Source organism: Centruroides vittatus, unplaced genomic scaffold (genome assembly GCF_030686945.1).
Source record: "Centruroides vittatus isolate TY-2023 unplaced genomic scaffold, ASM3068694v2 contig_1246, whole genome shotgun sequence".
Taxonomy (NCBI): domain Eukaryota; kingdom Metazoa; phylum Arthropoda; class Arachnida; order Scorpiones; family Buthidae; genus Centruroides; species Centruroides vittatus.
The window spans coordinates 96,037-114,698 of NW_027120796.1; the positions used below are offsets into that span (position 1 = coordinate 96,037).

At 32.5% G+C, this 18,662-nt stretch overlaps 1 protein-coding gene across 1 annotated transcript; it reads right to left on the reverse strand.

Moving 5' to 3' along the window:
- Positions 1-98: 98 nt before the first annotated feature.
- Positions 99-17,181, reverse strand: Elp4 (Elongator complex protein 4). The gene is made up of 7 exons (XM_067286117.1): positions 16,952-17,181; positions 12,939-12,974; positions 12,708-12,829; positions 9,066-9,461; positions 8,883-8,991; positions 6,683-6,789; positions 99-316 (listed from the first exon to the last, which is right to left on the reverse strand). The coding sequence occupies exons 1-7, from the start codon at positions 17,082-17,084 to the stop codon at positions 200-202; spliced, it is 1,020 nt and encodes a 339-aa protein (XP_067142218.1). The 5' UTR covers positions 17,085-17,181; the 3' UTR covers positions 99-199.
- Positions 17,182-18,662: the final 1,481 nt, after the last annotated feature.

The window sequence follows — 18,662 nt, forward strand, 5'->3', positions numbered from 1 at the left end:
GAACCAAAATTAAATATATTTTGCATCTTATTTAATGTTTACTTTGATAAAATTATTTTTATTATAGTTTGTAAAACTAATATAAATGAAAACAGATAATAAATTTACAAATTTATTCATAATGTGCATTTGATAAATAAATAAACATTCTATAAAATATAATAAAATTTTTCTTACAAACATTCAATTCTGCACATTATCAGAATTCAATGTTTCTTCCTTTGATTTTTTTACTACAACCCAGTTGAAGTTTATTAATGTTTGTATCTTGGCTGCGACTTGCTGCCTCTTCAAGCAGGGGAGGAAGATGAAATTTCTATAAACATAATAAATTAATTTAATATTTACTAGAATAAAATATATGTTGTACAAAAAACAAGTTTCACATTTTAATTAATGCTAAAAATTGGACATTTAGATTTGGGTCAAATTTTATTACTTATTTTTTCTGTACAGAATCATAATCCAAACATTTAAGAAACAATGCCCTGATATTTGTGACTTATCCACTCTGCCAGAATCAAAGCTTTTTTTCACGTTCATCATGGAAATGGGGAAAATTAATTACAAAAGAGAAAATTTACTCACAAATAATCGGGCTTTTAAAACTTAATAATATCAAATTTTGACCCCCCCTTGCGAGTTACACCCTATCATGGTGGGAAGGTTTGCATTCCCTAAATTACCTGGAGTGCAAAAATATGATTAATTTTCCTTGTAGGGACACACATGCCAGACTGACATAAGGATAGAGGACATACAAAATAACACAACACAACAAAGACTTTGCTGCATAGTCATCATGCAGGTTACCAAAGGATGCATTTAAATTTTGGCAGAAGAATTCATTTGAAAAGTACATAACAATCTTTCCCTCCAAGCCATCTTTGAGTGCCAACATGATGACGATCCATCAATGAGCTGGCTACCTGTTTGGATCGACAGAAGGGGAGAGCACTTAGCCACACAGCACAAAAGAGGAAAAAAAAAGACCCAAGTGAGAAACTCAAATCAGATTTTGAAGGCTGCATTAATACTTGCATAAATTTTATATTCGTACATAAATTGATAAAAGTTTTGACAGTGCTAAGGGAATAAATTATGATTTTTCATCAAATTAATTAGTAATTGAAAATTTATGCTAGCTAATTCTGGAAATAAACAAACTTGTTTTATAATAATGCATATCCAAAGCAGATAAATACCTAATTTTTTTTTTTATCTTCGATATACCTGTAAATTATATTTTTGTCAACAGTAATTAAAATTATAAGACTGACATTGATCTTAAAAATGCAAAATGGCATTTCTTGAAATTCCAAAATTGTATAATGATACAAATATAAACATCTAAAAACCTGATTATTAGTTCAAAGCTAAACAATTGCTATATTATATTGGGCTATATTAATGCTACTATTAATAATTAAATATTAAGTAATTTGGCCTAGAAGTAGGCATTAGGCATCATCTCTCAACAAATTTAATAATTTAAATTGGAACAATTCTTTTCTTCCAGAATCTTATGAAGTGGGACTTGAACCCACAACTCCTGCTTACATAGTAAGCACCAAAAGTTTCCGGCCTAACTATATTTTGGACATGATAGTGCTATCTGATATTATCATTATTTTATTCCTATCTGTATGTGGACTAATAGAACAGTTTTTCTTGACAATTTTCATAAGTCACTTGGAAAATTATTCATTTTAGTTAGACTTGTTGCATGAACAGGGCTTAAAGCAGTCATGGCAATAAAAAAAAGTGAGAAAAGAGAGTTCACACTGAAAAAAAGCTAAAAAAGCTAATAGTGTTAAAATGAACGAAAACAGGCGTTATTAAAAAAACACACAAACGCGCACATATTTTGTATCAATAACATTGCATATGAAATTAGATTGATTATTAAGTGGACTGATAAGATTAAATATGAAAATAGTTAGGCTGAGTTTATACTCCAGAAAAGTGACCAGTAAGACTGCATTAAGCCAGAACAGGCCCGCATTAAGTTTTCATGTGCCCCGTACAGAATTCCCACCGTTACACAGCAAAGCAAATGGAATAGTAACCTAACTACCAGAATGTGTTTCCATATAACATGCCAAATTTCAAATGCCATTTATTTCAAGGTACATTTTTTGATTTCTTCATAAAAAAATGTAATTAAAGAAGAAAAAAAAACAACTTCTGGCAGAATCAGTGGGTTGCATGTTCATTATATAGCAGGGGTGGACAAGCAAAAGTTCAGTGGGAGCCAAAATGTAGGTTTTGCAAAATGCATGGGAGCCGCAGTTCTGTACTTTTTTATTCTGTACTGCAGTTCTGTACCTCGATTTTATTATATAATATAAAACAAGTATTGAATTTTTTAAATAAACATATTTTCACAAAATTGTGGAAATAAAACTGTAAAAATAATAATAAAAAGCAGAAATTAACACTTTCAGCAAAAGCCACATAAAACTCAAAAAGAGCCGCGTGCGGCTCTCGGAGTCGCATTTGCCCATGTCTGTTATATAGCAATACCACTAGTAATTGTGACCCAATCATTTATTTGGCAATTTTATCAATATTTTTTAAATGATTAAAAATAAAATTACAGAATTCATTACTGGTAATACTAGTCTCCAAATCTATTCCCCTGAATACAATAAACAATTTGTTAGTCATTCCACCCACAACTGACAGAAGAGAGAGTTTATAAAAACAATGTAATTAAACATTTAGCAGTTTGTTGTCCTTCACAGTGGGGAACCGGCAGAGTCTATTACTTTCACGGGAGAAAATATACAAAGCTTTCTACTACCCTGAAGTTGAAAAATAATACAATCCCATGAAATTTAACAAATCTGACTTAATAAGTAAATGATGAAATTATTTACAGAGAGTTGATATTTGATAAGTTTAGTTTTTTGCTCTTATAAATCAAATTACAAAAATTATAAATGAAAATCTCATTTTTAAAAAATTAAAATCATAAAATTTCGCTTACAAAAGACTGAGATGGAACGCATGCTTTTTATTATCGCTTTGTTTTATTAGACACAGATATTATTCCTACATAGATTTATTAATTATAATAAACATACATTATGTATAAAATTACATTAAAATAACACTGTAATCAACATCTGAAATGAAAAAGTAATTGAATCGCGTCTCGCCTCCATATTAATTAACATGCATTGGTGTACGCAGAGTTTGTTATGGAGGCCTAGTAGAGGCTGTAATTTTCTGGGGAGAGGCACCAGGTTAACTGGAGGGGCGTGCCCACCCATGCCCCTTCCTGGCTATGCCCATGTTAACGCACCACAGTAATTAATTGATCACGTTGCATCAAATTAAATAATTTATAAAAATTAAAATAATAAATACGTTTATAAAATAATTGGCCGTATCTGTTCGCAATGATAACGTAAAACACACTGTACTTATAGTTTATCATTTCCAATATTTAATTTATTTTTGAATTTTAAAATATAAGAAAAACAATTTTTTAAATAAAGTTTTACGCATCTATATCTGCAACTTTAGATAATACAAAGATATAAGAATCCATCAAAAATGTTAATTAATAATAATTAAAATCGAGAAAAAATATAAATTTCTTTCGAGGTAAGGAAACTTGTAAAAAGTCAGATACGCAGTCACGTGACGCCCGTCTCCCCACTTTGCGTAACCAAACGGTCGAGGTTGAAATAAAACCCAAGCAGAAGTAAAAACAAACATCGGCATGTGTATAAGACAATAAACTTGAACGGGAGCGAAGATGAGACATGACACCATGTAATTTATGCTAATTACTTTCTAATATTAAAATATTAAAATCTTTAATAAATTATAATTAAATTAATTTTTTGACCGAATTAGACTAGAAGCATATCGAAAAGCTACATTAAAGTGAAAATAGCAATTTTTTGATGCTAAATATTTACAAATTAATTTTTTAATTTGGTGCCGGATTGACCGCAGCTGTTCGAATGCGCACGCGCGTGATGAGTTTTATAGTTTCTGTCGAAATGGAAAATGAAGGACACCGTTAGAATGCAGAAAACCATGGTGCATGCCAAATATATAAGCACCCACTTAAAACCAAACTTTTGTCTTTGTCTAAAGATTGTCTCTACAGAAGTTATTAATATTTAGGATATTAGTTTAAAATCTTGTATTTCCTGGCACGAGATTCGCTCGATCTTTAATTTTACAGAGTGCTAGAAAGATACAAGCTTTGAAACGAGTGTCCTACAATGTTTTATTTAATAACAACAGTAGAAATCAAATTTATTATCGCTCAACAATCATCATTTTCGGTTTTTCTATGGTAGTCAAAAACGAGTAATGTCATCGTTTAAGCTAAAGAATAGCAGGCAGTTGGGAAGAAGTTTGCTTAGCAACTTACTTCAGAAAGTATTGGGTTCTATACGATTTTCTGTTGCTAAAACATGAGTTTCTACTGTTAGTATTAAATAAAATCTATTTCTTTCTTTTGTCCACTGCGCTTAAATAAATACAAATGCTAAAAATAATGCTGTATAAAAATCACTCTTAACACCGAACTAGAAGTGTACTTATGTCTTAATGCAGCGTGATTATATCGAAGCGCCGCGGAGATCGGTATTTCACAAGGATACAAGCAGGAGAACCCACGAGCAAATTCCTACAGCATGTGCAGAGTATCAAGCTTTGGGAAGCTCCTCGTTTTGTTAGTCTATATAAATGTAGTACACTACATGTGTATACGACAGTGCCTTATCATGTTGCGCACGGTCCATAAGGCATATGGGGACGTGCCGGTCACGATTTCGCTCCTGAGCGCATTTACAAAAAAAAAAAATTCACATGGGAAGTGAAAAAAGCTAAAAAAGTGAGTTTTTCTCAGAAAAAGCTAAAAAAGAGAGGAGCTATGAAAAAAAGCTAAAAAAGCTAAAAAAGAGAGTCACTTTAAGCCCTGCATGAATTTGCATCATGTTTGCCTCTTGCAGGACAATGCACCAGTGCACAAGGATGCCAAGGCTGCTGTAAAGGAGTGGGTTTAGGAGCTTGCCCATCTACCCTACAGTCTGGACCTGGCTCCTAGTGATTATCATCTGTTTCCGAAACTCAAAAAAGTGATGAAGAGTCAAAGGAGGCAATTTTTGAGCATCTTGCAGACAAAACTGCAGACCCTTGAAAAAATAGTTTCAGGGGTATTGAAATGCTAATTCCAAGATGTAAGAAGTGTGTTGAATTGCAAGGAGATTATGTTAAAAAATGACATCATTGTTTTATACCTATAACATCTAAAACAGTTAGGCTGCAAACTTTTCCCCCTACCTCATACCGCATGGTTGCATTGCCAGTTACACTACCCAGACCTTCATCTGATCTTTGCTTCCGGAACTAATTCCTACCTCTAGGCCAAATTACTTAATATTTAATTATTAATAGTAGCATTAATATAGCTCAATATAATCAGGCAATTGTTTGGCTTTAAACTAATAATTGGGTCTTTAGATGTTTATATTTGTATATGTATACACCATGCAAGGGTAAAGTGATAGTCAACTGAATTCCATAGTGGTAGTTTCAGGCTGTGGGCACTGAGTTGTCCCCAGTCAATGCTATGAATAAACAGTATGGCTAGTGCCGTAACTAGGCAGGTACAACAGGTGCATTTGAACAGGGCCCACTTGGAAGGGGGGCCCAAAATGCATGTATTTTGTTTTATTATTTTCCCAAATCTAATTAATTAAGGGGCCTAAATGCAAATTCTTGCACAGGGCACAGGAATGGCTAGTTACGGCACTGAGTATGGCTATATCTAAATTAATAGTTCTGGAAGCAAAGTCACCAGAATGAGGTCCAGGCAAAGCAACTGTATGGTAAGCAAAGTTGCAGGTTTGAGTCCCACTTCAGGCCAATTTTTTTTTCTAGAACTTTCTAAATTAATTAAAATTTAATTATAATTATTAAATTTATCAAGAGATGACACTTACAGCCCAATATAATCGGGTAATCATTTGGTCATACAATGAATTTAATATTTTTAAAATAGATATTAAAGAGAATATTTGGTCTTTAAATTCTTCTATGACTGCGTTATGTACAAATATAAATAAAAGGTTATTAAAAATGGTTATTTTTAATAACCTTTTATTTATATTTGTTAGATAAACGTTAGAATAGTAGTAAAAAACGGCTGTGGTATAAAGGTTTTTAAGAGTGTTTGTTTATATTAGAATATTTGGTGATTACAATAATTTATTAATTTACAAATACTTTGTAAAGAAACTATTAAAAGTAAAGATTTTTATTAGAGGATCTTCTATTGCTAATTTTGGAAATTCTTATTGAAGTTTTAAAAATTATTAATACCACTCAGTTTTTTCCAATAAAAATATTTTGAAAATATTTTTAAACTCAAAAATATTTGAATAATAAGTACCTTTTATTAACATGTGCATGATTGTACTGTGAATGGCCTGATAAATCACATTTGTCATCATAAATGTTTTTAAAAAACAATGTTTCGAAGTTCAAACAAATCAATTCTAATTTTTTCTTGTGTCAATGATGGGAGGGCATCGGACCCTATCATTGACACAATTAAAGATTTATGTTTTACTTTTATTAAATATTATTATCATTTTCATATATATTCCCATTATTATTAAATGTAAAGAATAATATACATAAATTTTACCTCAAATACTAAACTCCTTTTCCGGAAACAAAAAGCCAAATCATCAGTGTCTAATTTGTGAGGTTTTAATAAATTTAAATGATGTACTTTGACCACATGTAGAAGACCTATTTAAAAATCAAACATTATAATTAATACATTAAAAAATATCAAAAATTATTCAATAACAAATAATACAAGTATCAGAGATTTATAAGAAATTACTCAACACAAACACGTATAATATAAACTAAATATATATTAGTTATGGTCAATTTAAATTATTAAATTCATATTCTAACTCAATATTTTACAAAGTATCTGGACAAACATATTTTCATTTTCGATTCTTTCTACTCTGTGTGCACTAAGAGACCCTCAGGCTGGAAAGAATCAAAAATGAACCGTACCCATCGTGAGTTCAGCAAGACCCACAACTGGGGTGGCCGGGTGGGGAGGGAAGGAGTCCAAAATATACAAAACAGACAACCCGAATAATTCCCGAGATTTTTCAACTGCTTGGATTTGATCCCATACAATAGTGGTAGACTGACACTTTAACCACTTGTCCATCTGGTTATCAATATTGAAAGTTTATGAGGTTTATTTTGAAATACTGAATTCTATCATACTTCAGTAAAAATTATTAATAAAAAATTATAATTTATGGAGAGTTTAAAACAACAATTATTGAGAATATAAAGATTTAAAAAAACAACATTTTTCAAAATTATAATTAAGTGGTTAAGGGCCTTGCTTGTCTTGTGTGTGGAATACAAACACACACACACACAAATGCATGTGTATACGCATGTATGTATGTTTATTTCAGAAAGTATATTAACCTCTTAACAGTGAGGGACGATTATAATCGTCCAAGGCGATCGTGTGGCAGTGGTGAGGGACGACTATACTCGCTAAATTCTTTTGGGGGTATCACCAAAAACTAGCCAAAAACTACCGTGAAAAAGAAATTCACATAAAAAATGAATTATGTAACAATAAAAAAAGACTTTTCTTTACTAGACAGAACTGTTTACAAAATCTTTTTCCGAAACGATAATGAGAAAAAACGCTTGAAAACATACTTTAAAAATTTCCCACATTTCTTCTCCACAACTAAGTGGGAGCCCCACACCTGACTGTTCCACTGTTGAAAGGTTAATAACTCCTTTATCCTACTTTTTTTACTTTAGTATTACTTTTTGCCATTAACAACTCATTGTCTAGCTTAAAATTTAAGAAAATTAGCAATGCTGAATAATTATCAAACATTAGAAAATCAATCATCAACATATGTAGAATATTTAACATTAATGATTCTAACTTTCCTACTGCAGCTAAATTATAAGGAAAATTGAGATTATAGAAGAAATCCTTTGCAGAACTCAAAATATCAGCCTGTGTAGTTGGTTGCCCAGGTGCAAAAAATATTGTCATCTTTATTAACTTATTATTATTTAAAATTTATATATAGTGTTTATTTTTATATCTGTATTCTGTTTGTCTAAAAGATTACTAATTATCAAAAAATGTTTAATTATTATTCTTACTAGTCAAAATTTTACAGGCATATAAATACTGCAACCACCCAAGTTTGGCTGTCCAGGCATGGGAGCACCCTATTTTTATTCCTTCTCTCTCCCAAACTTCCATCTTTCAATAAAAATTTACAACTTTTCTCTCGACAAGAATTTCTAATCCTTTGTTAACACAATCCTTACTTTCGGTGTACAGTAAAACCTGTGTAAATCGGAATCACATGTTACTAAATATTTTTTCTGGTTTGACAAGTTTCGATTTTGGCAGGTTTTACTATTTTCTGAATTCTTATCAACCATTTTATCTTTTCTTTATCATATCTGAAATTTTTTCTTTGAATAAGTTCTTTAATTTACTTGATTTCTTTTCCTTCAATAAAACATTTGAATCTTTTAAAAATGTATTAAATGCATCAATAATGTTAACCTCAAAATTACATCAAAATCTATCAGAGCAATTTAATATGCTTTATGAAGAAAGACAAACCAATACTATGGGCTTTAATGTAGAGAACATTGATGTAAGAATAACAGCCTTTGGATTACTTAAAATTACCATAAGAACCATATGAAGAAGTCAATAGAAGAAATATTTATGTATTTATGTGTAAAATTTTATATTTAAATCATTCTGTACAATTACTTTACCACGTGTAAAAAGCATCGAATGCAATAATTACCCTTATAATCTTTAAAAGCGGGATGAATTTCACCTTCGGCGGAATCAAATCCCTCTAACCTTATTACAGTATCGCATATAAGTCGCATCCTTTCCAACAAAACGTGATTCTAATAAAATTTCAAACCAAATTAATCTGAAATAAATTCAATACGTTTTTTTTAAATAAAAGAAAAATACCTACTTGAAGTAAATTAGCCGGAACACTGATAACAGCGACTGAAAATGCCGATCTCATCATACTTTTTAATAAATAGAGAAATCTAAGTATATCAGTTTCCCATCTTTCTTTCGAGTACTCTTCTTTCCAATATGGTGATCCTAATGAATGTATCGCTATCCTTAATATGTTTCTTTGTGAACACGACTGAGACGTACTAAATAATCCATCTTTTATCATTGCTTGAAGGCGATTTGCTATTTTGAAACACGAAGATGTTAAAAACTGAGAATTACATTCAGGTGGCGATTCATTTTCGGAAGAGATATCTATTGTTGCTGGAGAACACTTTGATATTACTTTGCGATTCATTTTTGTATTGACGTTGTACTGATTATAAAACTGATGACCAGTAGAAGACTAAAATAAATTTTAACAAAAAAATAATTTTAAAAATTATAGATTAAAAAAACAATTTCAATTAATTTAAAATTCTCTTAAATAATTTTAATCATTAGTTTCTACCTAGTGAAATATGACAATTATATTTCTAAGTTCTTAATTATATATTTATAACTTTTATCCTTTTAAAAAAATTAATGGGCTATCCATATAATTCACTAAATAATTGAGCCATTGAAACATTTAAATGTCATCTTACCAGCATTTTAAGATTAAAAAAAACAACAAAAAAAAAACTGGTTTACCAAAGAATGCACCTCTTCAAGACAAGACCAGTGGCATAACTAAGGGAGCAAAGGTGGGAATATGCCCCAGGCAACAACCTTGGGAGTGCCAAAATGAGACTATAGAATTGTTTTGTAATTAACATTAAATCAGAGGCACCAGGTTAGAAAGTGATCATAAAGTGAATTGAAATGTATGGTTCCAAAGATGACTAAAATAGTCATGTTATATTATATTTTTTCCCTACTTTCCTTATTGCTTTGTATTGTTTTTTCGTGTATATATTATTTCTTCAAATAAATAATTATAATGTATAATAATGAAGAAAAATGACTGTAAATATTTAATCTGGAGGCAAAAAACTGTCTGTCCCCTGGACAGGTTGCACCTGTTTGTTTTAAAATACAGATTGCACCTAACCAAAGGTTAAATTAAACGTACAGTCAAACCTCTGAATGATAGCCACTGTAGAAATATATAAAATGGCTGTTGTTTACGGGTGACTGTTGTTGGCAGTAACCATTATTGGAAGTTCAACTGTATTTAACTTTAAATTTTATTATAAACCTAAAAATGTTAGAATTTTAATCAATTTTCTAATGAATATTTTTCATGTTTCTTTTTCAATATAAGTTCTAATTATTAATATATTCTTACTAATCAGATTATTATATTTTTGAAAAAGTATGAAAATTTAATAACCAATACATATAATAATAATGAATTATTTATGGTTAATTTTGATTTTGATATATTTATATAATCTTTATTCAATCTCTAGTCTGAAGATAATTTTACATAATTCAAGAATTATTATTTAGAAGTTAGTGATTTTATAAAAATTACCTTTCCAAACTGGGGTAAATTCTGATATCGCCAAGCAATTTTCATCTCATTTTCATACACTGATTCTGACGCATCACTGTCTTTCTTCTGAGTGATAAGGGTTCATCCTGACCCAGGGATTCACTTATCCCCACCTGTCGGCGGCCTTACATTATACATCAAGTCATTAAAAGTAATACAACAAAAACATATACTCAGAAATTTACTGTAAGTCATCTAAACTAACAAAACAGCATTTCCATAACAAAATGACATTCTTGCAAACAAAACTTAAATTGACTGCACATGAAAATAAACTTCAGTTAATTAAAATTTTATCTAATTGACAGAAAATTATAATATACTAGGCGCAGTTTGTTTTCTGTCCAAACACAAACTAAGAATTGAGTCAAAGCACTAGCAAGTTAATAATACTACTGTGATTAAAAAGTATTGGGAATGGTTCATTTAAAGCAAGAGGGCACTGTCATTGTTTGGTATGAATTTCATCAACATCTAACAGCAATCTGTATGGCATCGTCTGCTTTTGTTTGCAAATAAACACTTGTTTTGTGCATAAAGAATTTTTGCACTGCCAATTTTTCAATATGTCAAGTGTAATTGAGCAAAGAACATGCATTAAATTTTGTTTTTGCAATTGAATTACTGCTACAAAAACATTGGAAATGTTGCAAAAAGCCTTTGGTGACAACAATCTATCAAAAATAAGAGTTTGAGTGGTACAAGATGCTTCAACACGGTAGAGAAAAGTAGTAGAGAGAGAAGGTAGATGAACCACACTGGTAGACTGGATAGTCTACCAGTGTGGTTCATCCTGATGAATGACACATCACTCAAGTCAGAGATTTGGTGCTCAATTGTCATCATTTAACAATTAGGGGCATTATTGAACATGTTCCAGTATCATTTGGATCTTATCAAGCAATTTTAAAAGATCATTTCGGTTTGCAGTGTGTCACTTCTCAAGTCATCCTGAAAATGTTGACTTTTTCCAAACACAATATGTTTAAGTGGTGAGGAAATGCTAGACAAATCATTCTTAAAATGCATCATTATGGGTGATAAAACATGGATCTATGCTTTTGAAACTGTAACAGGACTCAAAAGATGAAGAAAGACCAAAAAGATCATGTCAAAGTTCTGACTTGAGTCAAAAATCAAGGTCATGTTGACTGTTTTCTTCAATTGACATGGTGTCGTGAATCATGAATTCCTTCTAACTGGCCAAACTGTCAACAAAGAATAGTATTTGAGCATTTTGCTTCATTTGTGTGAAGCAATTCATAGAAAATAACCCAATCTGTAGCGAGAAAACTCATGGATTTTGCATCACAATAATGTACCTGATCACAATGCTCTTGGTTCGTGAATTTTTGGCCAGAAATTCAACAAATATGGTTCCACAAATTTCGTGTTCAACCAATATAGTGCTAAGTGACTTTTTCTCGTTTCCTCGTCTAAAATTTCCTCTTTTTAGTCACCATTTTGAATCAACTGATACCATAAAACTAAATTTGTTGAGAGTCCTAAAGGAGTTTCACAAAAACAACTTTAAAGCATATTTTCAGAAGTGGAAAAATGGTGGCATAAGTGCATTGCTGTGGGAGGGAATTATTTTGAAGAAAATGAAATAAATTTTGATGAATAAATTAAATCTTGTTTTATTGAACCATTCCCAATACTTTTGATCATAGAGGTATTTTTGGGAGCCATCTACAGCAATCACTTGCTGCTACCATGGCAGTGGCATAACTACTGGAATAAAAAAGGAAACAAATTCCATGCACTTGTGCTAGCAACCTTGGACATTGTCACTTTAACCTCTGACAGTCATGGACAGGCAATCCTTGCACTGGCCTGACACAGAGAGATGATCCTTGCCCTTGCTGACACAGAAAAGAGATCCTTACATTTGCTTGGCATTAATTGCATTGTTCCTGTGCTTTGTTTAGGGTAACCATTTTCCATTAAACATGCACAACTGCATCAGTGAGAATGGACACTGTCACTTTGACTACACTGTATCCAATCAAATTTTGAGAGCAAACTCAATTCTATAAACCACTTAGAAGGAGCTTTGCTAACACTCCACCTCAAATATATTATAAAAAGCAGAATATAATTATACAATACCTCCAAAATATTTTTTGGAGATTCATCTCCAGACGCTAATAAAATTGAATGATTGTTTGTTACACCTTCTGCTAAAAAATGTTTCATAAGTAATTTTGCATATCTTCCATATTTATCTTCTTCTAAAATACAAAGAGAGAAAGAAAGAATTTTATATTTATAGTTTACAATTACATCAACATTAATTTAATCATAATTTAATTAAATATAAAAATTTAATTCAATAATCACCTATAAGTAGAATGGTCCCAACTGTCAGTCCACCACCTTTAAATAAATAATATTCATTATTGTAAATTTGTTACATATTTATAACATTATATTTATAAATTTGTCTGAGTCTCTTGAATAATTTATTAAACAAGCTGCATAATCTTTTCTAAATACTAGTTTCATAAAGCTTGTATGATAGTTAATACAGTAGACCCCCCTATAACATGAGTTCAAATAACACAGATTCGTATAACACGGCGAAAAAATTGCGATCGTGTTCGTATAACACACTAAGAGAGACTTGTATAACACAGTAAAACGTCATCGCCGACTCGTGTCGTGACAGGCTTGGTCGAGTCCGGACCAATAGCAGATATTGTATAAACTGTCGAGTTTAAATGAGCAGCGGACCTACTAAAAAACATTTATTATTCAACGGCCATAAAAATTATATTTTTATTGATGATGTCTCCAAAGTTCAGCAAATTTTTTGCAGAAAAATAACTTATCAGGAAACATGCGCCCGCCATTCGATGAGCCGCTCCGCAACGAAAACAATCTTAAGCAATGGCGTTGTCAAATGGTGCACACTCTGTAAGTAATACTACAATTTTTTGTTTATAACATAGTTTACATGGATTATTCCCAAAAAATTATACATGATTTGGAAATGTTGAGTCAAATTAGTCTAGAATCGATTAATTTTATGGAAGAAAACCTTTCAAACGGCCGTAGCCCCTAAACTGCACACGTGCCAGGCTGTGATTGGCTCGTGTATTTAAGTGACTTGTACAACACGGAATTCATATAACACAGAACATATCTACCGTGTTATAGGGAGGGGTCTACTGTACTCTAAATAAAAACATTTTGAAATGATTTTGGTAATTGTTTAAAATGCAGTGTGTTAGCAATGTTTGCGAATTTGTTTTATTTTATATTACATAGAATTATACGTGGTATGATCCAAAAGTTCGGGGAATGCAGTAATCTATGGCAACAAAAGCATGTATTTGAAGTTACAGCATATGAAATGGATTCTACCAAACCACCTCTACGTGTTCAGGTTAATTTCACCCATGTCATGTGATTAAACCGCGAGCGCTGCTGTTTTTTTCCGGAGATAGTTACCTTTGTTCTGCGATGTAATCAAATTGGAGTTTCAAGAACAACCTCCAACATTTCGACTTCACTGTGACCTTTCACCGTAGAATCACCGTACACCTTTCTTAGCAATTTTAAAATCTCCATAGGTGTTTTACCTAAACGCTGACAAAATTTAATGTTGGAACTATCTCTGGAAAAAAACAGCAGTGCTCGCGGTTTAATCACATGACATGGGTGAAATTAACCTGAACACGTAGAGATGGTTTGGTAGAATCCATTTCATACGCTGTAGCTTCAAATACATGCTTTTGTTGTCATAGATTACTGCATTCCTCGAACTTTTGGATCGTACCACGTATATAGAAATTAGAAAAAAATTTTATGTTCTGATCCACACTGTACTTCATTGTAGCAAATGCTAAAAAACATGAAATTATTTTAATATGAATTACTATTAAAATACTTTAAGAGTATAATGCTTTGCAACCTGGAAAAAATAACGGAAGTACACATGAAAGATTTCTTGCAGAAATTGTGACCTGATGCAATCCTTGACTTTCCTGGGTTCAAGCCTGTTTCTGAAATAGCCGATGATTTATCTAGATTGCTGGCACTGAAAATGTTAAACTTGATTATGTCAGTGAATTGCTAGAAAGTCATAGAGCGCCACTTTCAAAGAAAGATTTTTAAGAATTGGCAGCATTGTTAAAGAGAATAACGAGTGGAATAAGGAATTGTATCAAATAGTAACACAAATACACTTAAAAGTTTTTAACACAGATACAATTGCCTGTGAAACTGTAATGATCCTAATTGGGAAGCTCTACCTTCCAAAGAGCTTTAATAAATGATCCAAAACCATAAGAAGCATAAATTTGGAAAATTACAAAAAATTTTTATACTTATTGTCCTGGCAATTAATTTTATTAAACATAAGAAGCATGTTGGAAAAGAAAAGGATAAAGGTCCAGTAAATATCCTTGTTACAATTCTTAACCAAGAAGGGCAAGGAGCCTGACTATCGAGATCTTCAATCGGGCTCATATCATGAACAATGGGCTGTTGATGATAACCCAATCCTGCCATAAAATGAGGCACTCTTCTATTTTAAATTTTTTGATGGTTTAGATTTTAAGTATATTATACTAATATACACTGATATCAGAAAAAATAAGTGACTTTCATATGAATCTCAAATATGGAATTTATTTATGCTTATTACTTCTGACGTAAAACTGTTATAGATATCTTGATTTATTAAGCTGCAAAATTTCCTAAATCGACTAGAAATAAGTCAGAAGGTAGAGGCTGCCAGCAGGATGTGGCCAAATGGATAAAACTACTGCATTCTGATCATGAATTTGTGCTTGACCAATGCATGCCATATGCAGTTTTCTGAATTTTCTTCACCTGTCTAACACTCGGATCTGTTTGAAAATGCTTACCATTTCAAATGCTGAGACCAGGTATTATCCAAAAACATTACTAAAAAGTTTCCATGGATTTACCAGTTGCTACCATACTTATTAATTTTCGAGTGGGTTAGAGAGTGACCAACCAATCGGTAAGCATTTCCAAACAGGCCCCAAAATAGGAGCTAGTTTCCCCATAGAAAGTCCTCCAATGTGGAATCACCCTTGTATTGCTATATTCTATCAAACCTAAGCAAGCCAGTAGGACCATTTGACATCTCCTAGACTCCAGATACACATCTTACCTTATTCTCTAAAGGTCTGCATTAAAATATAAAACTGTTTAAAATGTGAATTATGTAATTTATTGCGTACATTATGCAACACGAGATGCAATAATAAAATTATACATATGGTACAAGTTAAGGAAAGGGTGTCTACTGTTTTTTTTATTACTTAGGGCAGTGGTTCCCAAAGTGTGTGCCACAGCACCCTAGGGTACCACAGCTTCCTGACAGGGATGCCACAAAATGTAAAATTTTTATAATTTTACTTAATTTAAAAACATTGGCTATTTCGCTATTTTGCAAATTGCACTTGTTAGAATTTGACATAGGACACCTTGGGAAAATATGGATTTAGCAAGGGTGCAGAGAATCAAAAAAGTTTGGGAACCACTGACTTAGGGGGTAATTATGTAAAATGTGACAAGTGGCGGTGGTCAGGACAATTTGGAATGGGGAAGGGCACTTTTATACAAACCAGTACTATTGCCTATTCTCCCGCTCCCTATTCAAAAGTGAGCATCGAAGCTTTGGGACGTTTGACCTCCACTCTGCACAAACAGTGACCATAGGCAAAGGTTGGGTCACTGACATTTCCCTTTCCTCTTAAAATGGGTAAGAAGAAACATTGCATTTAATGGTTTCCAGATGTGGAGAACAATATACAGTAAGGACATAAAGACACTGAAGACTTTTTCTAAGAATAATTCAAAGCCTTTCTCACACTAGGAAAAATGGAATAGGGGCACTGGAGTATGGTTGCAAACATTGGGTATTACTTTACGGAACCCAGAAGGCAGTGGCTCAAAAAACTTCGGGAATCAATGGGCTAGACAAAACACAGAAACACTCATCTCACCCCTTTCTCGTTTCGTTTTATTAAGTTATGGCAACACAATACTTGAGCAATCTGCCTAGGGGGAATGCCTTCCGGGAGGTCTTTTTAAGAGTAACTAGTCCCTATTTAAGCGTTACAGACGTGGAGAAAACCCGGGAAACCCCACGTGGCCAGCCCGTCCTGGCGAGGCGCGAACTCACGACCGAACTCCCAGTGTTCATTTGGTCAATGGTGAGCCCCACCCCTTTCTCAGTGGACAAAACTTCAAAGTGGAATAATGCGCCTTTCCCCACCCCGAATCGCCCAGGAACCACCACAACCAATTAAAAAAGCAGTAGACATTCTTTCCTTAACTCCAACCAAACAAATAAGACTTCAAGATAAATTTACCGAGAAAGTAATCTAACGTGGGAACTCCTGTCGAAACAATAAGTTGCATGTTTTGCAACGATAATTTTGTTCCCGGAATTTCTTTTATTTGGTTGACTTTCTTCTGGAAACTGGAAATTCCTCGGTTGGCCATTTTCAAAATTATCACCTAAAATATCCAATGCTTCGAAATCCGTCGTGTTTATTCGCAGCATGCGGTTCCCATCAACAATGCCAGTGTTGCCATTCGTGAAAGTTAAAAATATTACATAATATATTATAAAAATTAAATTAAAATGAAAAGGATATATTATACTATATAAATATTTAATTGCGCATTATTTTTATTTATGTTAATACGGAAACATAAAGTATATAAAATATGTTTTAGGTTCCTAGATTGTTTTTTACTCTTTTCACCTGTTGGCACGCACTTAGATGTAGAAATGAATCATCGCGGTAATTATTTAAAAGCTCTTTTACGCAAGCTTATTATTGGTTCGGCTAAGCCCGCAATGGGTCGACCAGGTATTAGAGATGTCGCGGCCGACGTTTTCAACGCGAAAACGTGTACGTCGGACGTTCAGTGCCGCTTTCCTGTAAGCCTAGAAGTTTGACAATGGCGTTTGGAACGTCGAGCATGATTCTACTGACGTTCCAAACGCCATTGTCAAACTTCTAGGCTTACAGGAAGGCGGCGCTGCACGTCCGACGTACACGTTTTTACATTAAAAACGTTGGCCGCAACCTCCCTATTAATTAAGGGACGGGGGTCTGGCATATGCGAACAGATCGCTCATGAAAAATTCCTGAGAATTTCTCGACCCGACCGGATGCGATCCCGGGTCCCCGGAGCGGTAGGCTGCTACCTTGACCACTCGGCCATCAGGCCAAAACAACTACCGTGATGAGGGACGGAATTAGACGTATCTGACTCAATTCATCCATGAAAATTTCAGTCGACTCAGAAAATAAGTCTTCTAAGAAACAAACTGATGCTTTTATTGCCTCGTCCGGGGATGTTAGACTATCTAATGACACCGCCCGGCTAAGTCGTCACATTTGAATAAGGCTAAACATAATCTAAAGTAAATTTTCAATTAAATTATTTTTGTCAATATAATTTAAAACTTTTTAGGATGGCATTTTTTGTTTTAAAATAATACTAACAATTGAAAGTTGATTGAATAAATTGAATGGCTTTATATCAGAGTTCTTATCGACCATCAATCCCGTATGTAAGTCCCGACAATATTTTAATACCGTTTCAATATTTCCTGTGATTTTTATCGAAAATTTCTGAAATTTTACAGGGAGGTTTGTTTATTAGGGGGGGTTAATGCTATTAAATTTTGGTGGTTAAAGGTCTAGGGGTGGGGAGATAAAGCGGTTGTGTGTATCTCATAGGGTCAGACTTAATGACGATTTTACTCGTTATTAGCATTTACGATCTTTTATAAAATCTATCCCTACCTTCAAAATTAAGCTTTATGCCATTTTATAACAACTTTTTTATTTATAAAAATTTTATTAAAATAACTATTTATATAGTTAAAAATATAAAAAGTTTTTAAAATAAAATATAACAGATGGCGTCACTAAATGTTGCCAGGAAAGTTAAGCAACTCGTCGCTGAATTTTTTTAGTTGTTAGCAAACTAAGTGATTATATCCGACAAATATTGATAATTTTAACTTTATATTAATCGTTTTTATTTCGAAATTGGTAATAG

Excerpts from the sequence above, each read along its gene's own strand:
- Elp4 (XM_067286117.1), bottom strand. The coding sequence starts at position 17,084 with ATGGCCAACCGAGGAATTTCCAGTTTCCAGAAGAAAGTCAACCAAATA. Across the intron at positions 12,830-12,938 it reads TGGGACCATTCTACTTATAG|AAGAAGATAAATATGGAAGA; the intron begins GTGATTATTGAA and ends TTTGTATTTTAG. Across the intron at positions 317-6,682 it reads AAAGGAGTTTAGTATTTGAG|AAATTTCATCTTCCTCCCCT; the intron begins GTAAAATTTATG and ends TTATGTTTATAG.